At 40.2% G+C, this 21,332-nt stretch overlaps 1 protein-coding gene across 1 annotated transcript in view; it reads left to right on the forward strand.

Annotated features, from left to right (window-relative positions):
• Window positions 1-19,800, forward strand: part of ACOT12 (acyl-CoA thioesterase 12) — a 31,484-nt gene extending 11,684 nt beyond the window's left edge. The window contains exons 6-15 of the mRNA XM_086629847.1: window positions 839-989; window positions 4,365-4,484; window positions 5,879-6,029; window positions 7,815-7,870; window positions 8,251-8,311; window positions 9,796-9,879; window positions 15,896-16,029; window positions 17,487-17,615; window positions 18,720-18,846; window positions 19,666-19,800. Of these exons, the coding sequence (XP_086485973.1) occupies window positions 839-989; window positions 4,365-4,484; window positions 5,879-6,029; window positions 7,815-7,870; window positions 8,251-8,311; window positions 9,796-9,879; window positions 15,896-16,029; window positions 17,487-17,615; window positions 18,720-18,846; window positions 19,666-19,800 (1,148 nt within the window). The remainder of the gene's footprint in view (window positions 1-838; window positions 990-4,364; window positions 4,485-5,878; window positions 6,030-7,814; window positions 7,871-8,250; window positions 8,312-9,795; window positions 9,880-15,895; window positions 16,030-17,486; window positions 17,616-18,719; window positions 18,847-19,665) is intronic.
• The last annotated feature ends 1,532 nt before the right edge of the window (window positions 19,801-21,332 follow it).

Consider the following 21,332-nt stretch of genomic DNA (forward strand, 5'->3'; position numbering starts at 1 on the left):
TCAAGTTAGTCAAATGTGTCCACACATTTATATACTCATAAAGTTAGTTAATTATGGCAAAAGTCAAAAGTGCAGTTCAGGCCAAGTATCTTCTAGCACAGATACGCGCTTTTAAACTGACCGACATAAATGTCATGCCTAAGTATGTTTTTGCAAAATAGAACTGAAAAAAAACAAAGATTAGAGTGAGGATGTATGGCTAAACATTTGAAAGTGGAATTGGAAATGCTCAAATAATGGAAGGTGGTTACTGATTCAGATCCATATTTCTCTCTTTGGTGTGTTCTATATTGTCTCTGGTAATCACAAGATCTGTAGCAGGTTATGAAATAGCGATGTCATCCTCTAAGCTTAATTAGACACATTTGCACAGATGCCCATCATACATGGTGGTCAAAGTCAAATATGAAACACATTTGAATAAGTGATGTACTGCTCTGACAGCATCAGTTAGAGATCGTGCACTGCAGCCATGAATAATCACTAGCACATGCTGAGGCGGTTGGCTGCCTGCCTTCACAACTAGCCAGCTTTCACAGTAACTGCTTCTGACACAGCTTCTTTGAAGGATATAGTGAAGGCTGGGAAGGATCACGGTGCTGTGATAGACTGCGGGGTGCACCTTCCCCTGTCTCTTATGTCTCTTAGAAGAACAGAGCAAATCTTCAGCCTCTTGCTTCCCTTGCAAAGAACAGAGGTTGTCTGTGTCTGTCTTTTTTTCCTTCTTTTTATTGTATCTGAAGCAAATTGTATGCTTCACTAACTGGGGGTATTTTTGTCTTGGCTATCAGAGTTACTGGCTGAAATAATTCATTAATACATTGCTGCCATGTTTCAGATACTTTTGAAGAGGAAGATGCAGTTTCAACTGACCTTACTCATGTACAGAGTATTGAGCTTGTCCAGCCTCCTCATGCAAACCATCATGGAAACACTTTTGGTGGCCAGATCATGGCTTGGATGGAGACAGTGGCAAGCATTTCAGCAAGGTACTTTTCTACATCATAGTCTTTGCATATGGTTCTAAATGGATGTGATTTTAATGTGAAGGGTTTCACAGGGATTTATTTTATGAACAATACAGACCCGAACTTTTGTGACTTCCTCCTCAGATTGCAGGAGGCCTTTGAACTATTTATGTGGTACAGTTCCCACAACATGCCACACCACTGCGAGAGTCAAATATTATACTTCTTGTGTTACACATGCAGATCCTAAGGCAAAAGAGGCTATGTTATCCTCCTGAGAATCTCTGCAGAAAGTCAGCATTGGAAGAAGGAACAGAAACTGGTCCTCCTTGTGGTTGATGCAGTGTTTTAAAACCAGAGTTAGTTTTTAAGTCAGGATAAAACTGATACTGACCCTGTGTCAACTGATATCCAAAAATGAGCAGCCTTCTAAATGTTAGTCTGCAGATCCTTATGCCAGAAGAAAGAATAATTCAGAGAAGAAGAATCAGAAGAAACAGGTTGTGGTTTTTTGGGGTGCACACGGAATGGATGCATAACCTTCAGCAAGTCACTTAGCCTTTCAGTCTCTCTGACTACCACATCCTATGGGTTGTAATCTTTTAGCAGTTTAAAAGACACTGACATCTTCAGGTAACAAGTGCACTGACACTGCCTAGTATTGCTTGTCAGTATATCCCAGGCATAAAATCATTTAATTTCTCTTCCCCTGAAATCAAATGGTTATTTTTTTCCCTTCTTGTTCTTGGACACACTACAAAGCTTCTTTGTAAGCAATGCTTGCGTTTCAGTTGGAATTCTCTGTGCATACCAAGTGACCTAATTCACTGCAGGGATGTTAGATATGTTTTCGCTTTTTAACTTTAATAATTAAATGACTTCTCCATTCATTATTCATATAGTTTTGATTTGTAGCCAGTAGTTGTACTGATAACAACAGATTTTCTGTAGCGGTTGGGTAAACAACTTGCTTTAGTAACATTAGAATGCCCTGGCCTTACTCCAGTGTGTAATTTCATTGGCTTCAAAGGGACTGTTTCAGATTTGTGTAATAATGTGACCCAAAATATTTGTTTTCATTTGATAAATTTTACCTAGGGAGAGTCACATTTAGATTTAAAAAGAGAAGGAAAACGGCACCAAACCAAGTACTGAGAAAATTTTCTTTGAAATAATGAATGTCAAACATGATCTGTCACATTGAAAATTTCAGGAATAATAGCTGGTGACAAGGCTTGTTGAAAGCAGAGATTTTGTAGTTTATGCTTGAGAAAAAGCTAGTCTTGCTACAAACGTTTTGTGAGGCCACTCACAATTAGGCCTGACCTTTGAAGGTACCAGTTAAGAGTTGCTATGGCCACAAGCTCTGATGGAGGAACAGAAAAGGAGGGCTAACTCTTGACAACTAAGTTTCTAAGAGCATCTTAAAGGTTACTAACCCTCCTTTTCCCCTCTCTCCGCCGCCCCGACTTTTTTGGCTGGACATAAATGAAAATCTTGCAGATAGTAATAAAGCCATTTGTGTATTAGTAATATTAGTTTGAACTGGATCATTAGCTTGTTATTGCTTACACTTGCATAAAAGCATTCAGGGGGTAGTTTTCCACAAAAAAATGGAATATTTAGGCCAAATTTCTGTTTTGTTCCTCTCTTATTTTCAATAATATTGCGTTTGCATCTTTATAGTGAACATTGTAGATCAGATCACTATTTAGCATTTTAAATCAGAAGAGGAAATTATTCTTAATGAAATTACAAAGTCATTTGAATGTATTAGTCTATTAAAAAGATGTACCAGTCAATTAATTAGCTACAGATAATTGCATGCGTTTAACAATACTGGTACATTAGTTTGCAGAGTGCAGTTGAGTTAAAAGCTAGGAACACAAGACAGTCGTATTTTCAAGTTTAAAAACTGCACAATGAAAAATCTATTCTCAAATCTGCATATGGGATTCTTACTGAGGAGTTTTGCACACACGCATGAGAACAGAGTGTGTTTTTTCAATGTCTAAAAATAAATTGCATTATTGTATATTGCTCTCTATTCATATGATGCACAGACATCCCAGTAAAGAGTGGGGCTTTGGCTACTTTTACAACTGCTGAAGAAACCCAACTTTTGCCCACTTCAGAGGGCTTGCAGACTAGATCCCAATTCCACGAAGCCTTAAGCTGTATCCATACTGCAGATTTTTTTCTGGAATGTCTGTGAAGGTCAGAGAAGTGGTGCGTTGTTGGAACTCCCTAGTGTAGATGGCACAGTATTGCAAAACTTTTCCTTTAGCAGTGTAGCTGGGTTGGATCAGGTGTATGTCTGTTTGTCCACTATACCGGTCGAAAGAGCAGCTTTGCTAGTATGCTCGTGGAAAGGGTAGTCATCTGGAACAGACAATATTCTGTACTAGAGAGCAAAATTTTACCAGAGTGGCTGCAGCCTGTTTCACAAGCCATTCGAAGAGATCCAGTAGGACAGTCCAGCTGAACCCAACTACATGTGATTGAACACAATACAAGATCAGGTCTGAAATAAGAAAAAACAGGTGAGTGGATGCACTATGCAATTGGAAAGACAAAGGGAACAGAATTAGTAAGACCTGTGTGTTTGTAACACGCTGTTGTGCCTTCAGCTTTTGAAACTTAGCCAACAGTTTTGATGAGTGATCAGTTCAACATCTTTCCATCCCTTTGTATTGCAAAGATGAGTTTCCCAGCTGAGCACCAGTAGCAAACTCCACATAATTTAGTAAACCAGACCAAATTAAAAACAAACAAACAAACAAACTAAAACCAACTATGTATTTGGCAGTTATCTGAGTAGTTTTTTATTCTTATTTCATATAACATTAGCAGAAAACATCTGACAAACAAGCAAAAAAGTGTAAGTATTAAAAATAGATAGATTGACATTTCTTTGCTTGAACACTCTTTCTGGTGCTCAACCTTTCTGCTCAGGTTTCTTTTAATTGTTTAAAGGCTTTATAATCTGGCATTTGTAGATACTGAGCAATATCCTACTCCCCATGCAGTCATATAGAAATTAATGAAACTCTGTGAAGTAAGTGGTTACTCTGTAGGTAAGGGATTCATGGTCTGGCTCCAAAAGAAGGTAATATCAAGCAGTGAGAATTAATTAGTTGGTGTTTGTAAAGTGTGTTGAAAATGAAACAGCATGACATAAGTGGTATTATTATGTTTGAAGCTCGAATTATATGCTCTTGTAGCTGAACATGTTAACTGTATTTCAGTGGGTTATGGAATAAATTAGTGTAATATCCTTATCTTCTAGGTTGTGCAAACCTTGTTGCTCTAATCACTACCCACTTCAAACCTAGCAAAGGAGGGTCTTTAACACAACTGTATGTTTTGCTCTGTCTCTCTTGCTTTCTTTTTCAGCCGCCTTTGTCGTTCATATCCCACCCTGAAATCAGTCAATATGTTTAAATTCTGGGGACCGTCCGTTGTTGGTGACCGCCTTGTCTTCAATGCAATTGTGAACAATACATTTCAGAATAGGTAAAGCTCCTCATCTCCTTGTCTTCCTTGGCTTCTCCAGCACCAGCCTAACTGCATATTTCAGGTTTCAGCCATCAGTAGGATTTGCATTATTGAAAGAATTATTTTTCAGCTGGAGCTTTGAGGGATATATCTGTACCTAATCCATATCTGTGTCTATATGTGCTTTTCTTTACTTTTCTCAGCGAAACTTTTCAAAAATTTATTCTCTGACTTTCACTCTCAATTTAAAGGTCGTTTGTAACCAAATCCCAATCCTGCAAACTCAGAACATAAATATCACTCTGAAATTCAGGGATTTTCAAGGCATGAGTTGGTCCCACAGCTTTGATTCTTCAGAAGGGGCCAGCTTGCTGCTAGGATCTTCCTGTCTTGGCATCTGTTGACAGATCTGGGTTCTATTTGTTGCTGGTTACTGGCAAAATTCATGCTTTGTTTTGTTTATTTCTTCCCAGTGTTGGTTTGGGTGTACGCAGGGCTGAGGCTTTCCCAGTTGCAGTTTGGAATAAATGGCTACAGCCTATGCTGAAATTTTATCTTTCTTTGAGTGTATGGTTGCTGTAAGTGTGAAACAGATTTTGGCACACTGAACACACCTGCTCCTGGAATTTAGTGGTGTGACTGTTGACCGATCTGGCACAGGTCCTTCCTGCTGATGGTTACTCTCTCTTTCTCTCTCCCATGCATGCGCTATCTCCTCTGCAGTTTTAGAGCTACTGTTGTGTTTGCCTCACAGAGAATGACTCTCCTCTGACCTGTGGCAAAGCGATAGCACCTTGCTGCTGGGCTATTTCCACATCTACAGGAAGGGCACTTTGGGTCAACAGACCCTCTGGTTGTGCCAGTGGTGTGACACAACTTAGGTGGAGCCCTGTGCCAGAGGGAGGACATGTTCAGAAGTTGCAAGAGGTGTAGCTAGACAAGCCACAAGAAGGCAGATGCTAAAGTAATTCCTCCTCTAGATTTTGTACACAGGACAAATGTTATCCTGGCATTGCTGTTCTATGGCTGTTTTCTTTGTGGGTGTACTTGGTTTCCACAGAGTGCTAGCAGGGTATGAGTTACCTTCATACTATGCTTCCGTTGAATGTCAAATCAATACAGTCCTGTTCGCTTTCACTGTCTGTTGTCACAGTATGCTTGCTGGGGTTCATATTTTGCTACAGAGCTCATTTTCGCTCTCTTTATTAATGCTATTTATCTAGTGCAACCTTTTATTTTATTTCTAAAATGTGTCTGTCCAGACTGAGTAATTTATTTTGTATGACACAGAGGGTATTTGAGTCAAGCTTCCTGCACAGAGGAAGGTGTGCAGCAGCCCTTTTTAGTATGTCTCAGGGCTGCTTCTGCTTCACTTGTAGTAGTTCAATAATTAATTTAAACTTTTATTTCAGTGTGGAGGTTGGTGTCCGTGTTGAGGCTTACAACTGTGAAGAATGGATCAAGGACCAAGCACGGCATATTAATAGTGCATTTCTCATTTTCAACACTGTAAATGATAAAGGACAGTTGGTCACCTTCCCCAGAATCAAACCTACTACAAAGGTCAGCTCTCATCCTCAGGAGTAGGATGAATGCATATATGAGATTATGTGATCCATACAGCACACTGCATGTCGCACAGCCAGCCACTATAACCTTGCCAAGGAAGCAAGGACTAAACAGGAAGCAAGGACTAAACAGGGCTGTGCTCTGAAATGAAAGCTCTTGGAAAAGGAAAAGCCTCTAAATGAAATGTTTGCCTTTGAGAGATTTGTTGTTGTTAACTTCAGTCATCCAAAACTGACAGGTGTAGTGGAGGGTCGTCATCATTAGAAATTCTGTAGTTAATTGATGGACAGGGAAGAAGAATCTGCTTTTTGCAGACTTTTGCAGCTGTCCATATCTGTCTTGTGCAATCTCCAGTGACTGTAGATGACACTCCTAAGTGTTCAGTGAGTAAAGTTATTTTTATAAACCCTTAATGAAGATGAGAAATAGAGTTAATAAAGAAGTTTATAGGAATGAAATCCCATTACATGGGTGGGCTTTCCAGTTCCTTTGACATGGACATCTCAGCATGTGTTTCCCTGAAAGTGGTTCATGAAGCTCTTGGAGCAGTTTGAACACTATTGTTGAATTATTTGCTGTGATTTTACCTATCATTAACTTTACTGCTCCAATTATGAGATTTTTTTAGAGAGCCAGCATAGAAATTAAACTATTATAATTAATATAAGTAAAATTATATTTTATTGTATGGCAACTGGGCAAATAAATCAAGGTGTTCTATGGATTAGGTGAGGCAGTAAGGTTCGCTACTCCCCATTACAAGCTGTTCAAAGAGGGAGAACTGACTTTCCCTCAAAAAAAAACAACCAAAAAATACCAAGCCACAGTAGCTTCTGTCAGAAAAAGAGTGCCTCTCTTAAAGACCTGCTTAGAGGGGCATCCACAAGCTAAGCATCAAGATAAGAACATGTACACCTATTCCTTCAGCGTAAAGCAAACAAATCTAGGAAAACTAGTATATGTTCAAGATAGTTTAAACTTTCAGCAGTCATTTCACTGAACGTGACAGCTGGTGTGGCAGTGCTCTACAAAACAGGCAAGAGGTGCCTTCAAAAAATATTATGTAGTCCTGCATTTAAAGAAGGCTGAAATGCACTAATCTGGAAATTCTTCGTATTCCAGAAGCTACATGCCATCTCTTAAAAGCAGAGAAAAAGAAGCTTTTTCCAAAGTGACAGATCCTTTAAGATAACAAGTCCTGTTGGCCTTTAATGAAGTTTTGTGTGCTGTATGCTCTTGGGTCACTTCTGCGCTTCAAAAAAAACCACCACCTTGGCAGAATATTAATAAGGGAAGTGAAAGACCTGCCACCTTGAAAGGTGGATCATATCTGTTTGCGCAGTGCTTGCTCTGTGTCTTAGATCCACATGTGCTAAAATAGGAATTCTTCCATGCTTCCTTTGTGCTTTGAACATCAGATGATGGTGAATTGGATCAACAGTTTACTTGATGGGTAGCACATTTAGAAAGACTAGAATGTGTGTGGTGCACTGCCCAGCTGCCGCTGGTTCAGGGCCAAAAAGTGCTAGGAGTGTGCTACTGTGATACAACTTTTTATTGGATTGTTTTTGCAAACTTAAGGGAGTATCGTCAAGTCAAAAGTAAACCACTGACTCAGGTTAATCTGGGGAAAATCCAATGTACAGAGTACAATTCTTTATTTATTTGTAATACGTCTCTGGTATTCGTCCATCTGTGAGAAGTAGGTTTAATTGTCTTTTTTTAGACTGTGTCCTAAAATAATCAGATTTGATACTGTCTGGTTTACTTTTTATAAAGGATGGTATAAGGCGATACCATGGAGCTATTATCCGAAGGAGAATTCGACTAGCCAGGTATAGTTGGGTTACAAGGAGAACTTGATGTTGAAAACTTAATTTTCTAACATATCCTCTAAAAAGCAATCGTGTTAAGTGGTTAAAGTGTCCTCAAACATAACTGTTACGTTTCTTAACTTTCCGAACAATTTTGCCTGAGTTGCATTGAAATTACTAGAGACTACTCATCTCAAACATACTTTGCTCTCTAGGTTGTTTCCCTGTCTTGGGAAGAAAAATGAGTTATTGCAAACCTGTCTTGCAACCGAATATTGATAAAATATCTGTAAAGCATTTAGAAGACTTTAACCCTATAGAAGTGATTGTTTCTAACATATATAGAAGAAAGTGTAAAAAACCAATTCATGCTATTATTTTTCTTTTGAACTTCATTTTAGAAAATGCATGCTGTCTGCTAAAGAAAACAAACCTTCTGATCCCTGGGAGAGAAGCAACCAGGTAACCTGTAGATTGTGTCCTATTGTCTGCCTGCATAAAATGGTGTATTTTTACACTTTTTGGGTGTGTAAAACAGTTGTACAAGCCATATTAGTTTCCAAAGTGGACCTTCTGTACTTAAGTGTTATGATAGTAATGGTAGTAGAATAGATAAATGTGCAATAAGATGAACTTTGTTTTCTTCTGAAAAAAGAGAATAGATGCTTCGCTATTGATTTAAGAGTGAGTTTCATACAAAACATAAAAAATGTCTTTAAGATAGAATCTTTTAACAAGTAGTCCCTTAAGCAGATGAGCTATGAGGTCTCCTCCAGGTTTATATCCCAATGTCCCTGCTTTTAAAAAGCTGCGTTCTCCTATAGAAGAACTAGTTGGGTGGGGTTTTTTTTCCCCTTTATCCAGCCACAGACTTTCTCAAAAATTATTGGAGGGAGGCCATTTAGTAAATGCTAAAAGTAGGGGAAGAGGCATGGCAATACCAACACACTGATGAACAGTGAAATAGCATAAACTTTGTTTCTGTGGGAAACAGAGGTGAAAACATGTTTGTTCCTAGATACTCTGCATCAAGTGGTACGTGTTTCTGGCTTGGACATGCTAGGCCATAAGAAGTGCCTGTGTCAGGAAATGAATAGTGATGAACCTGAATTTAGGTGAATTTATACACACCCCAAATGTGGTTTCAGTGTTGAGTATTTGAGCTTAAATTTTCATTCCATTTAAGATCTCAGTGGCTCTCAGAAATTTTACCAGGTCTTTTTCCATTACGTAGAAAAAAAGTAGTTGAGAATTGTAATGCAGGAAGTGATTTGCTGTTAACAGCGGCATCTCCACTGTTTGAAGCAGCATTTTTTTTTCTGCAAAACAAGAAATATAAATATGCATGCAATGATAAAAATGACTTACTTAGATTTAGTCAATATTAAACTAAAACCTGTCATTAAGACTCTGTAGCTGTATTTTCTTGGTACAGTGCTTAAATGAGAACTCCATCCACTGTAGTCAAGCATAAATAATGGATGTTTTTGGACTTTCTCTGCTCTGAGCCTGCTGTGTAAAGCAATTGCGAAGATAGACCACAGCTTGATGCAATGAAGAGGTTAATTTTCTAATAGATATTAATTACTTAGGAGAAAGATGGACAGAACCATTAATTTAATGGTCTGAGAGGTTACCTGTGTTATCTCTCTGGTGGTCACAGTTTTTCTGCACTGTGTTACGAGCAGAGAAGCCCAAAGTAGTATTTTGTTGTTGTTTAATTAGTGTTGTTTTGCCAACAGTCATGTGAGCACATAATCTAGCTATTGAAAGTATTTAATTCAGAAACCACTGGACTGTGTTTTCTGGAAGGAAAACAATTATGGGAAAACACACATTTATTTGCAATTGAGGGGTAATGATAGAAAAAGAGCATCTCATTTCTGCAGTGTTTAGTGAAATGTACCTTTACCCCTTCATTTTCAGAAATGTATCTTACGTTTCAGGCATATGTGAGTTACAGCAATATAGCTGCACTGACACACCTAGCCGCAAAGTCAGGATGGGAGATAACCAGTACACTGGATGATGTAAGTACATACTTGTGGCATAGCTACATAGCTACTTAGTTTCACTGTAAGAGGTGAGTGGAGAAGAGCAATGCTTTACATTTGTAAATAAATACATTGGCTTGGCACTGTTTGCTTTTATTGTGGCTGGAGTTAAAAACCAGGACGCCCAGAGTTTCCCTGAAATGTTTCAGAGCAACCTCTGATTGTCCAGAGTGCTGTGCAACCTGGAAGTGCCATGGAGTTCTTCTAAGATGGCCTGAATGGCTGCTGAACATTGGACCTGGGGTCCCAGAAGGGCAGGCTTGCCAGCAGCTGATCAGTTGTGCTTGTTGAGCAACACACAGGAGAGTGTAAAAACATAAACACACATCTCATTTGTGTGAGGCGTTTTCTTCGCCACAACTGATGTGCTTCTGTGGTTTTGCCAATTTGTTTGATTGCAGTGAAACACCAAACTTTGACATCTTTGTTTAGGCAGTGCTCTTGATGATCTATGGGGCTTCTGATGTCACTGCGATACGGAAAATGTGTGCAGCAGTTTGTAATATACTGCCTTTACCAGCTTTGCATCATGGGAGATGTTTCAGTAGCAGGCATTATCTTGTGATAGTGCCACATGGCACTGCCAGTTGGCAGGTGGCAGCAATTTATATACCATATTTTTCAGTCTCTGTCTTCTCAGGAGACTGCTTGACTCTTTTTCTGTGCATATTTTTCCTTTTGGATATCTTTCTTTCTGCCCTTTTTCTATTAAAAAATTACAAAAGCCTGAAAGCAAAGCACCTCTCTGTTCAGCAATCAGTGTTATAAGCTCAAAATCAGCAAGGAATCTTGTGTAAGCCAGTTTTAAGATATGAAGATGCCATTAAGAAAACCAGTAGCAAGATAAATTAGCTGGGAAAACTCAACTTTTACCTAGCCGCAGTGCATGTTTTCCAGACTATTGAGAGACATCTGTTAAGGTTTGTTTTCTGAAATATGGTTAGTGACTGGCAGATTTCTTTAAGAATGTGTAGATTTGGAGACGTTTTGGGACAAGAAAAGACTGTTACAATCTTTTAGTCTGACCTCCTGCGTGTCACAGACTCGGAAAATTCACGTGCTGATATAGTTAGGTGAAGCGTCTTGTCAGTAAGCTACTTGAGTAAGAGCATATATAAATCATAAGGAATTCCAGTGATGGCAAATCTGCCAGTTCCATGTGTAGGTTGTTCCAGTGGTTAATAACTTTCAGAAAACACTTTTCTGTCAATTAAATGACAGACTGCACTCATGCTGGAAAAAGCAAGGTCGAACAATCAGACTGAAATATTGTTATTTTCAAGCCTCTGCTAAGACTGTATTATTATCCGTGTGAAACTTCCTTTCTGCATCTGCTGAGACTGCCACAATCTCACTTTCTTTCTTAACCCTAAATGCTTGAAACCTGTAATAGAACCAGCACCAGACATTGTGAAGAAATTACTTCATACAAAAACCAAAACCTATGCACATTCTGGATGGCATTTTAAACACATGATGTTACTTACCTATCTCAGGAAGCCACCAGGTACCCTCTAAAATTATCAGAGTCTGGCATTCTCTCCCCTTTTTGGGTATCTTAAAATAGTATTTATAGTAAGATCTGCCTCTAAGCCACTTAGGTCTTACCTGGTGGAAAATCTTGAGTAGCTTTTCTAGCTGTTCTTTCATCTAATCTAAGTAGGCATCTTAAATCCAGCAAAATCTCAGGCAGGATGTAGGATGCCAATCACACTGATGCTGTCAATGGATGGAGAGTAGCCATCCATCTCCATTGTTCTGGACATTCCTGCATAATCTGGCATTGTCAATCATTAGATATTCGTTAAAGAAGGGGCAATGATCCAAAGTAGCGCACTACCTTTTTTTTTCGGGAAGGATGTATGCAGTGGACAATGATAGCAAACCATACTTATGTAGGCCACTTTGATTGTTGTATACCATTTATTCCATAAGGAATTCTTCTATCCTATTTAGCATCTATTTGCAGACACCAGGTAGACTGCTGACAAAGTGTGGATGTCAGCAGTAGGTAGCAGGTACACCTGTTCCCATATTTGACTGTATACTTACCTCTAAATTAACCCGCTAGTTGGATTAGACTTGCTCTTTGGCAAAGAAAATCAGAATGAAACCTATCTTGGACTTCACCTGTACAACTCCTCCAAATTTAGATGTGTGCTCGGGTCCCTAATGCTGGTATAGATGCAGCTCCAAGGAAAGCTTTCTGCCAGCTCCAGGTAATGAAACTTACCATCTTGGCAAATTTAATTTGGCTCACTTGTCACTGTATCATGTTCCCTTTTTTCACTTTTGCGAATGTGAGCACAAAGGAGCATCCCTTAGGAAACTGTATCTAGCTTGAACATTACATCATCTTTCCTTAAGCACTGCAGGCCACCAAACACACATCACACTGGTCTGTTCTCTGCACTCATGTGGTACATGAGTCTTGATCCTGTATTTAGGGTATACAGAAGCATAGGCACAGAACAACTACTTAGCCTTCTTTGATGGACACACATAGCAGCATCTCCACTCAAACCCATCTCTTCTATGAAATGGTTTCTTGGGGAGAGGCTGAAAGAACAAATAGTAGGAACCAGGTAGTAGGATCAGTGCTATGCCTGAAGGCAGTCATACTATGGGAAAGCAGACTGTCAAAGACGTTAGACTGAACTGTTATTTTGGCATGAAATATTCTAGTAGGTTTTGCAAAGCAGTGTGTGCCTCTCTGTATGCAGGGGATTTGTTCCCATTTCCCTGGCACTAGAATGTGACATAGAGCCACAAGATTTGAAGGCCTGTAGGAATAATCTAGCCTTGCCAATGTTCACTTAGCAGAGAGATGTTTTAACAGCTGCACCTCCTACTTTGTTTTGTGATTTTCAAGTCTAGAAGACTCCCAAAACACCACCATTTCTCTTCTCTGCCTTAGAGGAATATTGATCTGTGCATCTTGTAGCTGGTTTCTAAGGCTTTTAGGCCTTTTGTTTTACCCCAAACTTTACTTCAGCAAGATGCTTGCTGGATTATGTTGGGTTTTTTTTTCCCATTTGTCGTGGGTTAGGCTGATCCAGCAACCAAACCCACGCAGCTCTCCCAGTCCAGTAAAATGGAGAGGAGAGAAAAATGTAATAAAAGAGCTGAGGATCGAGACAGGAACAGAGGAGCACCCACCAACCACGGTCCCGGGCAAAAGAGGCTGTTTTCTTAAAGCAAAACTATTTATTAACAGCTACCTACAAAAGAGAAAAGCACACAAAAACGGTTACTTGAGAGAATAACAAGAAAACAAGGCCAGGTCTTAAAAACAACACCACTCCCCCCCGCTTTGCTTCCTTCTTCTTTCCGGCTCTACCTCCTCCCCCCAGAGGCGCAGGGGGGCAGGGAATGGGGGAGTGCAGGTCAGTTCATTCCAAGTTGTTACTGCCGCTTCTCTTAAAGGAAAAGGAGTCCTTACACCATTGTCCCTTGCTCCGGCGGATCCCCTACTCACGGCGAAAGCGTGAATCCTGCCCGCTGGGGGGGCAAATCCTTACCCCATCGGATTTGCCCAAGTGCGGGCTTTACCAGTCCTGGGCTTTTAAGGAGCTGTAGCCACTCGCTCTGGCGTGGGTCATCAACAAACTTTAAATGCGTCTCCGTACAGACTTTAAATGCATAAATGCGTAAATGTGAAATGCGTAAATGTGTCTCTACCTGTGCCCATGATTCACAATAGTCTCAGGCTCAGGCATCTCTTCCCGACGTGGGTCATCCACTGGTTGCGAGTGGGTCTCTGCTTGCTCCACCGAGGGCTGTTACAAGGGGCCGCTCGCAAGGGGGACTCAGCCGCGGCACACGCTGTTCCGTTCCATCTTCACTGACCCCTTATCTGTGTGGCCGTTTCTCTTAGATTTCAGTCCTGTCTGGGTGAACTCGGCCCGGTGGGCGCCCCGGCAGCGGGGCTCTCCCCGAGTTCCCCAAGCGGCTCCGCCGCCGCCATCCTCGACGGAGCGGGCCCGGCCCGGCCCAGGCCGCCGGCCCGGCCCAGGCCGCCGGCCCGGCCGGGAGCGGGGGCCGTGCCCCCCTCCCCTCTCCTTGCTCCTGGGCACCGGCACACCTTTCCGGTTCCTTTGTCCGACGTAAACAGGGCAATTCACAGAGGCGCCGATTGGCTCAAGCCCCGAGGGGGATGGGAGTCCGGTCTGATGGGCAGCTTCTGCCACCCGGACCTTCCCCCCCACTTCAAACCATAACACCCCTCCAAAACGTGAAAATGCAAAAACATACAAAATCTGTGTTGTTGCACAAATGCTCTGTAAACCAAAAGATTGATAATTTTTCATATAGCAAAAAAGAGCAACAGAGATGATGAAGCTCATGAATTTTGTATCACTTGGAAATGAAAATCTGTTAAAATTTTCTAGGATTTGAGAAGAATATTAGCATATCAGGTTAAAATTTGGGAATAAAGTCCACTAATTCTGAGCACTCTCTGCTACTCATCTTCTTCCATTATACAGGGTTTATGGAAGATGCCAAGCCCTTCTTTTGCAAGGATTGTGTGTACATTGTTATGTGCAGGTTATTCCTTTTGAATTCTCTGTTAGGATTCAGGCCTACGACTAAATGTAGACCCAAAATAACCAAGATAAGATACTGCAAGTGTGGGACAAGAGTGGCAGAAATATGTTTAGGAGTAATATTTCAATGTATTGTTAACTCTGGGGGCTCTGCTTCACAGTAAAGAATAGGGGAGGAAAAAAAAAGATATTTGGGAAACAGAAAAGTTGAGTCATTTTAGGGAAAGGGCGGCGCATAGGCCAATGTGTGACTGATTTGCGTGGACAAAGGGAGGGGAAGTAGTTGAAGTCTACTAATTACTAATTAAAGACAAGCTACTGGACTGCATTGGTTGGAGAGGTGGATCAAGGAGGTAATCCATGTATCTTCCAAAATCATCCCTCTGATGAAAGTGCTTTTTAAAAAAAAAAAATCTAGTCTCTTTTGGATGTCTCTAGGTAAGCTCCCCAAAGCTGCAGTGTGCATGATTGCTGGATATGTTCCAAAATCCTGGTGGCAGGGAGGGCAGTGTCTTGGTTTCTCTTATTTTGATAAAGTCTCACACATACTGCAGGGATACTCAGTTTATCCAGCATGGCCTCACTCCAGCTTGTTGCTGCTTACAGGTGTCACATCCAATGGATTCTACTCTGTAGTTTCAAATTTCTGGAAAGCTTTAAGTAACCACCACCCTACCACCTTTAGATACTTTACATAAACCTATCTTAATAAAGTTTCTTCCATTCCTTCCTAATAAACTGTATGTTCCCTTTCCTTGCTGTCTCATATTTATGCCATGTTTCTGTAACTCAACCTGTCTGAAGAGCCAGGCTAAATAAAATGGTAAAATTCTGGACTGGTACTGACCTGTCCAGGTTTAAAAAGTCCAATGTCCTGTCACTGACCACTGATGCCAAATTCACAAAAATAGTTGCATGAGGTCCTTGGGTTGGCCTGTTAGCTTTTGGAGTCAGTGAACTGAGGCCTCTATGAGCAGACTTTCTGTAGGAAGATTGAGAAGAGGCTTTTATCTTTATTCCTAAGCGTTATCTGCTGCTGTTTATGAAAGTGATGACATCTACATGGTCCTGAGAGAAGTAAAATACACTGAAGTAACTCAAATTTTTCCATGGTGTGTGCAGTGGAGACCATACATACCTAGTGTGAGAAAGAGGTCATACTGGCCTCTGGCTCATTCATCTCCCCTTGCAAGCTAATTCAGCTCTCCCTAACCAAATGTAATTAAAACTGTGATGCCACTATGCTATCAGTGTATTTGATTTTACATTGTGCTGTATTTTAATGTAAAACAGTTCCTGAATACTCACCGGCCTTTCATCTGCTAGATATAGTTTCATATGTACTCCTGAGAAAATCTGCTTAAGACCTAAATGTGTAACATTTATAAGTGTTAAAATATGTATAATAATCATTCTTTATTTTTAATGTTATTCATTTTTTTCAGATAAAAATATGGACTCATGAGGAGGTTGATGTGTTGTCACTCAAAGTAGAAATGCAAGTGAAGATACCATCACATCTAGCTTTCTCCCTGTTGTCTGACTTCACATTCCGCCAACAATGGGACAAACATTTTTTGTAAGACCTTACCTGTTCTTTAAGACTGTTGAATCCACTGACAACTAACCTTTTCTGATACAAATTTTTTTGAGATGTTGACACTTTTCTACCTAATTAAGAAGAAATTGCTGTAACAAGTTGACATTAAAGATTCATTAGTCAAAGTATGGATTGGGTTTTTTATCTTAAAAATAAAATTTAGTTTCTCCTAAGCGTGATTTAAAAATATGGTTGCCCTGGACTGTCAAAAGAGAGAGAGCTAGGGCAGAGGTTACCCTTTTTTAAAATTAATGGAATTCCATGCCTAGACAAATTTTTGTTGAAAGGGTTAATTTGAGTAGGTTGCCTGTAACTTGGGGTCGATATGTTGTGCATACTCCTCGTAAGCAGTGAGGTAAAGCTGTGGACTCCATAGTTGCTGTTTGGGACACTGATGCTCAGCTTCATCACACAGTCAGAGTGAGAAATCAAGAAACGGGGAACTTCAAAATGCACATTTTAGGAAAAATAATATAAAGTGTATCCGAATTTGAGTGACTTTCAGAAGTCACTGTAAAAGTGTTTAAATTGCTGTAAAAGGTGGGTTTTTTTACTTACCTTGTATGGTGTAGAATAATGGCTAGAGACAATATGATATGATATTAATTTGTTTCGTTGAATATTCTCTTAAAGCAGAGTTAGTCATTCTATTCCGAAAGATTTTTATCAGAAAGTGAAAGTGGAAGCTTAGGGATATTAAAAAATTTACAATCTCTGTTTAATTTATGGCTTCTAACAAATGAAATCTTAAGAGATATTACGTTGATTTTCCGTATCTACAGCCAAAATCTCAGATTTCTTGTGACTACTATGAAGCCTGATTGACTGGTCAAAATGGAATACCACCTTAGCAGTGCTTAGTTTTTGAGGCAGTAGAAGCTGAAATTAAATAAATCAATTACTACTAGTGTAAAGGAAAATTCGCACTTTTTTTTTGGTACTGAAAACTCAGAAATAGTGATCAGTACTTTCAAGACAGTGAAAGAATGCGTCCTACCCAGGTGGCCCCGTCTGAAAAGGGTGGAACACAACCTTGAATAAAATTTTTCAAATGTTTCCTGACTGCCTTTCCTGTGGTGTGTCAGATGGCCAGTGTTTGGTCACTCAGCAAGTTATTATGGCATGCAAGCTAATGTCATTCCAAACTGGAATCGACAGTACATAAAAGATATGCTTCTAAGACATTGGTCTTGTCTAAAAGACAAGCAGACCTTGCAGCACTTTTTAACAATTCTGCGGTACAGAAAGTTGATGTCAGATGAGGTGTTGCAGAAAACCTCAATTTTTCACTCTGTGTTCCTCTCGATTCCTTGCCGCCTAAACATGAAAACCATAGGCTTAATGTTAGGATGGAATGTATGTTTGTACTTTCTTCTTCATAAGACATGCTATCGTGTACATCAGGGCCTGCATGTCTGTGTTAAATGTATTTTCAGAACTTGTGAGGTCCTACAGGCTGTGAATGAAGATGAGAAAATTTATTATGTTACGTCTCCACCCACGACTGGCCATAAACCCAGAGACTTTGTGATTCTTGTGTCTCAAAGGCAACCCTGTAAGCCAAGGTGAGGATGCAGTTTCAAGTTTAACTGTGAGCACTGTGGAGCCACAGTTTTGATTACTGTTGACCTTTATCTGGGCCTGTCATTGGGTGACAAAGATGATATTTTATTTTCTAAGAAAATAGATTAGTAGTGGATTTGAAATACAATATGTTGATGTCTGAGTTTGCACAACCAGATTTGCTTTGCAGAGGTGAAGGTGCCATGAAGTAAATTCCGAGAATCACAGATTTGTAGCATAGTCGAGTATTGCTTCTTTGATAGTGACTCTTCAGGAGTGGTCCAGCATGAGGGAAAATAGGCTAGAATTCTGAACAGGCACTTTGGAAAGAACCACATTCCAGAGGGCCTGTTGATGTGCTGAACCACATAAGTGGGAGTTTGTTTGTTTGTTTGTTTTAAGTGACTTTGTAATCCCATTTAATGTAATTGTGGAGATTTTCTTGTTCAAGGAAGTGTTTGGCCTTTCTTGAAACCTCAGTGCGACATATATTGTATCTGTAAATTTTGCTGCTGAATTTGGTTTAAAAAGTCCCACAATCAGTTTAACATGCATTGATTCATTTTTTCATTAGATTTCCTTTTGTTCTTGCATAATGTAACATGGATAAATGGGACCATTCAGTGTATCTTATCATTCTTTGTTGTCAATTTCTTTTCTTATTTTCAGTAATTCTTCATGTTAACAGAACAATCCTTCTAAAGGCAGTGTTCTGTACTGTGCTTGCTATTTTTCTCCCCACATCTGGGAACTGAATCATGTCTAACTTTGCTGGGGACGCACTCTAAGGACGCGTTTAAGAAGGGTTGCTCCTGGGCCCTCTTTCTTTAAACATGAGTCAGAGAGAGCAGGATAAATTAAAGAAAAGAAGGTGTTGTATGTGGGTGATTGTTCTGTGGCTTTCCACAGAAGTCTCTTGACTGGAGTCTGTGATAAAGCCTTAACGAGACTCAAGAGAGCTGAATCTTTTAACGTGTGTCTTTAAACATACAGAAGTTTGTTTGCCTTCATATGAAAATGACATCTTTGGTGTAGCTGTGCATACTTTATAGTGATTTAGATGTATCTTGTTGAGAAATGTTTTGATTCTTCCCCTTGCCCTGCAGTGAACCCTACACAGTAGCTGTAAAGTCAGTTACCCTCACGTCTATGCCACCTTCCCCAGAATACTGTAGAAGTGAAATCCTTTGTGCTGGATTCCAGATCTACAGTGACAGCAACAGCTCCTGCACAGTGAGTAGCTCTGCAGACCTCAGCTGTGTCTCCTTTCCTGTGGTATTACATGTGCATGTAATCTCATTCGAGTCTAGAACAGTAGCAGCAATACAACAGTGAGTCAGTTTCCCCAGAGATCAGTGTGGTTATTGAGACATTCTTTATTCCAGAAAGTGGAATCTGGCTAACCCAACTTTGGCCAATCTGAATGTTAGGGAAGAAATCTAAACTAAGCACTGGAGATGGCCGGGCACCTCCAGAGAGTCATTCATTCAGTCCTAAAAGAGGCCTCCAGAAGATGTGCATTAAACCGGTCTCTGGTGGTGTCCATCTCTTCACGGACTACAGAGGAAGTGCAAGGAATTAGTTCAGATTAAATGTTTAACTGTAACTTTCATATGTCAGAAATTAGGCAATCTGAATCCCATCTCTGGATCAATGACAATGTTCCTCTTTTGTTCTTTTCCATGGGAGGGTTATAACTTTTTCATTTAAGAAAATATATTTCTAAAAACATTCAGCTACTCTTAGTGTCTCGAATACTTTTTTCAGGCAACAGCTTTGTCCATAAAGCACATATATTTAACAAGGTACACATCATGTTTCTTACTGCACTGCTGTGTACGTTCACCTACGTGCTGGGGGACCGGGGATTAGTGAGGATGCTGAGATCACTAAAGTACTGTAAAAAAAGGCATGCTCTTTTCTTAATTATTGCTTTCAGTGTCAGAAGCACTACGTATTTCTATTCATATCCATAAAGACTTTGATAGTCATCTAGGCTCTGCAAAAAATGGCCCATAGGCTTTTTCGTTTCATTTATTTTTGTTTAAACAGGTGTGTTACTTCAATCAAGTGACATCAGGTGTTATGCCATACTTAGCTGCAAATCTTACTGGCTCATCAAAATCCATTGAAGACACTGCTTTGGAATGTATAAAGTTCTTGGAGCTGAAAGGCAGCAAGTACTAAAGTTAAACACGGATTTCTGAAGACACGTCTAAAGATTATCAAGTAGTACTGATTTAAATTCCTCCATCTTTGTTGATCATTTTTCTACAGGTTAGTTACTTCGGATCATGTAGCCAATATTGGGCTTGAGCCCGAGAATATCTCGTACAAGCACTTTCTATCAAATTAAGATTAGGCCTTGCGCTTTAAATTCAGTTTTTAATTTTAGAAAGATTAAAGGATAGATTCCGCTCTTGATTGCATTAATGAATTTCATATAAACGGAGGCAGAACTTGGCCCAGTAGAACTGTAGCTCATGAGACTATTTTACTATTTTCCTGTTGTATTGAATGCAATGGCATCCAGCCAGTTCTAAATCAGTAAATATGACCCTGTCTAATTTGCAGAGAAGTGGTGCCACTAAGTAGCTTGTCCAGAGCACTGACCTGGCTGTGCAGGTTCTTGCACACCCATTATATATAGATTACACCCTGTGTAAGCTGGTGTTCTCTAATGTTTGTACTTTATCTGTTACTACTTTAGTTTGTGACTTCCAATAAATTATTGTTTCTGAGGTTACAAATCCATGGTACATTTTATTACGGTATCTCTGGAATGGCTTCAGACATCATTCCAGAAAGATTGCTTTGTAGTGATGATGGGGGCTGTTGGCCTCTCACAGTTAAGTGCTGTGGCCTCCAGCTGGCAAGTTCTCTGCAAGACTGTTCTGCTAGCGCTGAATAAATGCAGAACACTGACGAAAAGGGAGAATGGTTTCAGAGGTTTTATTGTTCTGTGTTTTCTGCTCTTATTTTTGCTCAAAAGACCCTTGTTCAAAAAAAATGAGTATGATCAGCAGCAGTTAGATGGTAACGTGAATGCGGGGTTAAGAGAATCCAAGCATGTGAATTGTAGCAGTGCACTTCTATCTTACTGCAGTCTCATACTTTGTAGAGCAAGAGCTCTAGGGCTCTGTTCCAGTTCTCGCCTAGGTAAATACATCTTCAGTTTGACCTATAACCAAATCAAAGCTTTCATCAGTGATTTATAAGTTACAGCATGCCTTCACATTTGCGTACGGCACGTCTATGAAAGCCATAGCAGAAAAGACACCGAGTCCTGGTAGCCCTCTGGATGTACTAGCATTGAGTCACCTGGCCTCACAGCAATACTAGTTTAGCTTGGGTACAGCTACGCATTGAACCAGAGACATTAATGAAATCAGCCACTGTCTTCTACCTCTGGTGAAGGCTGGCCACTGTACGCCATACAACACAGGGATCCCTTTGCACTAGTAATAAAAAACGTAAAGCAGGTCCTGCTCTTTGGCTCTGGAGGAGAGACTACAGATCTAGATGCTGATTTTGGATTGTTTTTATCATGTATTTAAGGCGCAATACCTCATTGTAGCGAGTGAGGACGGCAGCCTCAGCACAGCCCCCTCCAGAGCATGAAAACCACGGAGGCCCTGCTTGCCTCCTCCTGGCTCAGCTGGCAGTGGAAGGGTCCAGGTCCCCTCCGTGGATCAGGAGCTCAGCTCCCCCAGTCCGGC

The sequence above is a fragment of the Tauraco erythrolophus genome, chromosome Z (genome assembly GCF_009769465.1).
Source record: "Tauraco erythrolophus isolate bTauEry1 chromosome Z, bTauEry1.pri, whole genome shotgun sequence".
Classification (NCBI taxonomy): Eukaryota; Metazoa; Chordata; class Aves; order Musophagiformes; family Musophagidae; genus Tauraco; species Tauraco erythrolophus.